This window comes from Squalius cephalus (genome assembly GCF_949319135.1).
Source record: "Squalius cephalus genome assembly, chromosome: 23".
In the NCBI taxonomy this organism is placed as follows: domain Eukaryota; kingdom Metazoa; phylum Chordata; class Actinopteri; order Cypriniformes; family Leuciscidae; genus Squalius; species Squalius cephalus.
The window spans coordinates 28,051,609-28,059,108 of record NC_137144.1 but is presented as its reverse complement, the minus strand read 5'-3'; the positions used below and the strand labels follow the sequence as shown (position 1 = coordinate 28,059,108).

Sequence of the window (7,500 nt, the reverse complement as noted above, 5' to 3'; positions counted from 1 at the left end):
ATTGAATATATTTATCAAATTTAAGAATTTGAAATGAAAGATGGAGCATACATTTAATACAATTAGGGGAAAATGCCCTTTATAAAGGTACAAAAAATGTTTTCAAACAGTGATGTAATGAAACATTGACAATTTAAGTTTGAATGGAGTAAAGCCTCTGTTAAGGCTATTAAGGAAATGTAATTTTGCCAAAAGAAGAACTTTTATTTTAAATAAATGTTCATTTTAAATCAGCCTACTTCAGTGTGATATGTTACCATATTATCATGCTTAACACTAAGAATTTGAATAATTGTAATGTGATGATTAGATGCAAATCTAAATCAAAGAATATGGGCGGTTTGCGGGTTATTTTTAATAGTGGATTCGGGTGACTCAAAGTGCACCAGATTAATGAATTTATCTTTAAAATGTACAAAATTTTCAAAACCCCCCTAGAGATACCAAGCTCCACCAACAAAAAAATGTGGGAAACACATTAGGCTATATGATGATCTACAAAAAAATACACATCTTATTATTAAAATACATTATTATGATTTTACCACCTCCGCCTCATTTTGAGCCAGGAAAAACCCTGAAATAGGCAATAGGCTTCTTGTAAATGTATTACTTTTTACTAGTAATTAGAATGGTATTTCAGTGCACTTAACTTCTAACTTTTGGTTAGAAGTTACGTTGATCAAAACAGTTCTCTTTTGGATATATAATAACAATGAGATATTCTGTAGCCTACTCATTATCAGTTTGTCGCATGTTTAGACCTTGTATGTGTGTTGCACAACACATGTTGCACTTGGCGATCATGGTGGGGATTGATATGGTAGTGGACCATGATGGTCATAGAAGAAGTGAAGGAGCAGTACCCCCCAATTATGGTGGGGTAATTCGCACTCTGAAAATAGGCATAAATCTAGCTTACACATTTACCCAAATTATTATACGCCTGTTTAACCGAAGCTAATCTGGGTGTTTCTCCATCCCCAATGTCACTTCTCTGTGTTTTACGGCCCTGACGAGAACGCCGGTCTCCTCGGCTGTGATCCGCTCCTGGCAAATCCGCCGTTATAATAGCAATCCGCCATGGAACAAGCGTGTCTGCTCTTAAAGGGAATGTGAGATGAAGCTCTGATTGGTTTATTTCACGTTACGCCCAAACCACACCTATGAGTAATGAAGCTACTTCAGACCAACACATTTTAGATTTGCGTCGAGATCCGCGTCGAGATCCGCCCAGAAAGTTACTTGCGTTTTGTGTTTGATACTTGCATTTCAGATCGTAAAAATAGAGCCCATAGTGTGTATATCCATTTTTCACAGATTTGCAAGCCTCACTGAGTCTGAAGGAACTCGCGTCTCCCTAAAGCATGACATCCGTCACTTTAAGCCAAATAAAGATAATGTTCCTTCACAAACGATCTGGATCTGCTGGTAGTTTCACCGGGACGCCTGTCTCATTCGAACCGGTTCCACAGACCAAGATCACAGTGTGTTTGAACACATTGAGCGCTTTAGAGACCAGCTAGCGACTAGCGTCTGTCACAGGAGCACAGGGACTTCTAAAGATAGGACAGAATCCCTCCGTCTGTCACTTTGCATTCGGCACAATATTCATCTTACTCGCGGATAATAAATGTATAATGAGTGAGGAAGAAAGATGAGAAACCTTTCAGCGTGTTCCCTTTGAAGCGATACACATCTGTGTTTACATTAGCCTAGCTGCACGTTTAAGTGGAACGTTCTGTTGCGTCTGACCTTTGAGAAGACATGCAAACCTCGCTGCCTTTCCAGTGTTTACAGAACAAGCACACCGCTAATTAGCTAATTGCAGACTGCTTGATTGGGTGTGCGGAGCTTGATTAAACGCCATTCAACTAGTACAGCTCGGTTTGTAGACGACAGGAACATTTCCATGGGATTTCACACGTTTTTGTTCATGAATATATGAAGCATTTTCAAACACAAGATGGCGCTACTTAACACACTAGCTAATTAGCTAGACAGAAATAATTATCATGCAGTTTAGTGACACCATTGACCAATCACAAGCGACAAAGTGATAAAACTCTTTAATTTCAGTTGTGCAAAATATTCTCTCTTAATAGCAAGTTCTTCCTTTTTTTGGCTTGTATTTTGTATGTGCACAATGAGGTCTGTTCACACCAAGAACAATAGCTATAAAGATAACAATAACTATAACAATATTTATAACTATAAAGATAGCTATAACAATAGCTATAATGATAACTATTATAATGATAAGAGCGTTTTTAAACCCCAAAGTGGGAGGAGCCGGCCGTCGCCATCTTGGCGGCGTCACTCCCGGATAAACGAACATGTGCAGCGAGGCGGATTAGCTGAGGTGACGTGACGCTAACAGACAGCAGACAAACGGCTAGCAGTGACATCAGCGGCAATCCACCTGTCACTCAAGTGGCCACACCCTTAATTAAGCAGAACTTTAAGGCTTAATATAATTTAAACGGATGAGTTATAAAAAAATTCACCCCCCTCACAGTCGTCATGAAGGACAAAATTAGCTATACAGACCAAAACCACTTTTTGCACCAGGCGGGAAAACATGTTTTTTTCTGCTGTAAAGTTGGACATTTTAACATGGAGGTCTATGGGATTGACTCTCTTTTGCAGCCTGTCTCTAGTGGCCAGTCGATGAACTGCAGTTTAAGTCACTTCAGTGTTGGATTGAAGAGAGAGACCAAACGTTCTTGCAGAAGCTCCAGCTCTGAGGCTTATAGGTCAGCGTTTGACTCACCGAGCACGTGCAGTTCTTGCACCCATCGGTCCACGTCTGCTCCTCTCTGTAGGTCACTCCCTTCACGTGACACGTTCTCTCGCAGTAACACGAATCCAGGCCTTGCATCTTCTCCTCGGCCAGAGACAGCTGAGAAGAAAAGCACCCCACCTCACCCCAATTACACTCCATTTCTGACAGAAAACAGATGAGCAAACGCCCGTACTTGATTGATCATTTGCGATCGGCTGTTTGCATTTTTCATTAAGCCGGAGTTATTTGGACACGCTCGATCAGAGGAGTTTTTCCTCATCAGCGCCAGAGTTTTGTGCAGTTGGCAGCTGTGAGTTATTACAACAACATAAACAAGCCTTTAAATTCATAGCACAGACGCAGCCCAGATGTTCCCAGAAACTGGGCTCGGATTCATCTGTCAAACAAAAACGGGAGAAATGTGTTGCGTTTACTGCCAGACTGAGGCGTTCAGCTGAGTTGAAAATACTTTTAAATATCAATTTGAAGAAACCAAAGAAGATCCAGAACTATAATTATTATGTTAAGTTGGAATGAAATTCATGTCAACTGCTGTAATTGTAGCTTTTAATTCATTTTTCAGTGTGACTTACCCATAAATATGTTCACGTACACATCATATGGAATATATACAGACACATTAGGTGATATTAATACTGAATATTAGAAATGCCTCCTAATGTATATACACTAAAAAAAATTGCTTTAAAACAAATTTCTAAGAAACGACAACACACTGAATTAGAAGTGAAATTTTGAAGTAGAAAGATTTACACTGCAAAAACATGATGTTCTTCCTCAGTGTTTCTGTCTTGTTTTCCAACACAAATATCTAAATATTCCTTAATCAAGACACATTTACTGGAGAAGAACAATGACTGAAGATAGTAAGTATTGTTTTCTAAATAAATTTTTTAAATAAAGTGAGTTTGTGCTTAAAACGTGAACGAATATCTGCCAATGGAGTCAGACAAATAATTAAATTTTCCCTTTGAATTAAGATGCTCTTTCTGACTCCATTGGCAGATATTTCTTCTTATTTTAAGCACAAACTCACTACAGAAAACAAGACTTAATATCTTCAGTCATTTTTGCTTTTTCTCCAGTAAATGTATCTTAATTTAAGAATATTTAGATGTTTGTGCTGGAAAATAAGACAGAAATACTGAGGAAGAACATGTTTTGCAGTGTAAATAGTATTTTCTTGTTTGTATTTTGTTTATTTAAAGGTTCACATAATTATAGCCTCTCTATCGCCACAGGTGGTGGAAAGATAAAATTGCAAGTAACTTGGAGTGATTTTTTTATTAATCTAATGGAGATTGAAAATAAAAGCACACGTGTGTTTTGGAGCGACATGAGTTAATATCGCTCAAACAACTGAAATTCCGATTCACATTCCAGCGGATGAAATTAAATTAATCCAATTATTCAGTGATTTTGAGTTCATCACCTTGCTGGAGGTCTTGGCCAAGATGTCCTGAAGCTCCATGATCTTCTGCACGAGTCCATGAAAGTCGTTGCAGGTCGGACAGGCTAAGAAAGAAAGAGACGTAAATGAGATGCGCTTGTCATCATAACGGAAGGACTAAACAAAGTTTAGTAATTAACGGCACGTACTACGGTTGAGGTCCGGGCATTGTGTGATGAATCCTTGAGGCATTACAAGGATCTGAAGGTCTTGCATCACTCCCTGCATGGAAAACACACGGCAATCAGTTCAGACCATAGACTGTAAAAAAATATGGACGTAGTGTCCGTCACGTCACCTGTAGGTTTCGGTTTTTGAGGGTTTTTGAAGCCCAAAGTGGGCGGAGCCGGCCGTCGCCATCTTGGCAGCGTCACTCCCGGATAAACGAAAATGTGCAGCGAGGCGGATTAGCTGAGGTGACGTGACGCTAACAGACAGCAGACAAACGGCTAGCGGCAATCCACCTGTCACTCAAGTGGCCACGCCCTTAATTAAGCAGAACTTTAAGGCTTAATATAATTTAAACGGATGAGTTATAAAAACATTCCCCCCCCCTCACAGTTTTCATGAAGGACAAAATTAGCTATACAGACCAAAACCACTTTTTGTACCAGGCTGTAAACGTGTTTTTTTCTGCTGTAAAGTTGGGCATTTTAATATGGGACTGACTCTCTTTTGCAGCCTGTCTCTAGTGGCCAGTCGATGAACTGCAGTTTAAGTCACTTCAGTGTTGGATTCAAGAGAGAGACTGGAAGGTTGCCGCTTGGTTCAAACACACATTTAGATCAGAGCAGAGATGAATCAGACACATTCATTACATTTAATGACACTTTGCATGGCATTAAATAGAATTGAGAGAGTTTATCCAACAAGCACTTAGCAAATGAAGACCTTGCGCTACTCTAATAAATAATGTGCATACAGACGTTCTGACCCAAAAAGAAAAATGTGCACGCTTATTAACATGGAAAGTAAGGAATGCCCCTCTATACAGTCACCACCAGTCCTTCAGCAGTGCATTATGGGTAAAATCTTGCTGGAGGTTCTGAAATTGTGGCTTTTAGATGTTCAAGGCTGCTTTTATTTGCTCGGCAGAATATGAACAGAAAGCTTAAAACACTATTAAGAGAGGAGAAGGACGGACGCGGATGAGCCTGACCTTTTCCCAGGACATGTTCTCCGGATTAGCACCTGTTAAGCCATATTGCTTGTCTCATAGTTTCGATTTGCGGTTTATATTTAGAGGTTTTATCTCCGTGTCGAATCAAACTTGCACATTTTATTCAGGATTCAGTCCAACTGATGCCGGATGCCATGTGGAGATTATCCTTTATTATAATCAGCATGATCCGGAGGTGTTTGGGTTTAATGCAAAACACTAGTATGTCAAAATCAACACACTGACAGCGTCTAAAACGTAAACATTTATGTTTCACAAAAGCCTGTACGATTTTGAAGTTGTCAATACATCAATATTAAGAGTCAAGGACGCAATAAATTTATCAAAAGTGACAGTAAATATATTTATAATGATTTATTTTTAAAATAAATGCTGTTTTTTTTTTACTTTCTATTCATCAAAGAATCCTGAGAAATAAAATGTATCACGGTTTACACACAAATACGACTGTTTTTGACATTGATAATAATCATAAATGTTTCTTGATCATCGAATCCTCATATTAGAGTGATTTCTGAAGGATCATGTGACACTGAAGACTGGAGTAATGATGCTGAACATTCAGCTTTGATCACAGGAATAAATTACATTTTACTATATATTCACATAGAAAACAGATGATTTACACTGGAATAATATTTCACGATTTTTACGGATTTGACTATTTGTGATCAAATTATTGCAACCTTGGTGAGCAGAAGAGACTACTTTCAAAAATATATTTTTAAAATATCTTTTAGACCCCAAACTTCACTACCTTAATTATCTCTAAAGTGCTGCTGTACATTGTTTCCAATATTTCCACTGAGAAAGATTGTAATAACATTGTAATAACATTGTAACAACATTGTAATAACATTGTAATAACATTGTAATAACCTTGTTTGCATGTGCTGCGTTACATTTGATTTTAAATGTTTATTTATGTATTTATCTGTTATTCCAACTTAGTATTCACTATATGATTGTTCTTTTAAAAAAAAATGTAATGCATTTTTCTGGAATATTTAGGTTGTGTATTTTAGCGCTACTAGCTTTAACACTAATAATTCATGTTTATTTTTATTTAATAGTAGTTTTGAAGCCATTAGAAAGTATTTTCCACCAAAGAAAATGATGTTCTTCCTCAGTATTTCTGTCTCGTTTTCCAGCACAAATATCTAAACATTCTTACATCAAGATACATTTACCAGAGAAGGAGAATGACTGAAGATATTAAGACTGAAAGACGTGAGTTTGTGAAAGCGTGTTTATTTTTCTGACTGCATTGGCAGATATTTGTTCTTGTTTTAACAAGTGCAGTCAGAAAAATAAACACGTTTTCCCTTTGAATTAAGAAGTTGGCCGATATTTGTTCTAGGAATATATTGTTCGTCTCCGGTAAATGTATCCTGATTTTAAAATGTTTAGATATATGTACTGGAAAACAAGACAGAAAACAAAATTTCTCTCTCTTTATTAACCCAAACCTCGACGACAGACGCATTTTCAGGACACCGTATGAACATCCACAGCTTGTTTGAGACGTCGAAAGACCCGAACCCCGTGAAGAAGTCCCTGACTCGTCACTAATCAAACGCTTCTCTCAGACTCCAGCGGAGATGAAACCAGCGCTAGTGCGTGGGGAACCGCGGAGAGTTTAATAGCAGGTGGACAAGGCCGCGCACTCTGGTAATTGGACATAATAGGCGTCGCGAGAGGAAATGATGTGGGTGGCGAGAGCGTAATAACAGCTCCCAGTCGCCACTGTCCCACTCTGATAAGCAAAACAAGCAGATACATATTGAATTTGTTTCATATGTGGCTTAATTTGATTGGCCTCCATGCGCTGGTCGCGAACACACACTCTGTCGCCGTGGCAACCGGCCCAGAAAGCCTTTCTTTCGGCCCTCGCAGGAGCAGAGCGCCGTGACTTATGAGAAATTGTTTTCGAAATTGTCTTGCCTCTTCAATTTTCCAACCATAAATTCAAAAGCTGATGCCGGTTTCTCCAGATTCTCCATAGCAATGAGAGGGAAATAGAGGTGAACGCTCTGGATTTATAGGAACTCGGGATGTAATTTA

The 7,500-nt window shown here is 38.6% G+C and overlaps 1 protein-coding gene across 1 annotated transcript in view; it reads right to left on the bottom strand.

Annotated features, from left to right (window-relative positions):
• nell2a (neural EGFL like 2a) overlaps nt 1–7,500 on the bottom strand; it is a 119,286-nt gene that overhangs the window by 76,771 nt on the left and 35,015 nt on the right. The window contains exons 6-8 of the mRNA XM_079858944.1: nt 4,406–4,478; nt 4,239–4,321; nt 2,774–2,902 (exon numbers count right to left, since the gene is read on the bottom strand). Of these exons, the coding sequence (XP_079715070.1) occupies nt 2,774–2,902; nt 4,239–4,321; nt 4,406–4,478 (285 nt within the window). The remainder of the gene's footprint in view (nt 1–2,773; nt 2,903–4,238; nt 4,322–4,405; nt 4,479–7,500) is intronic.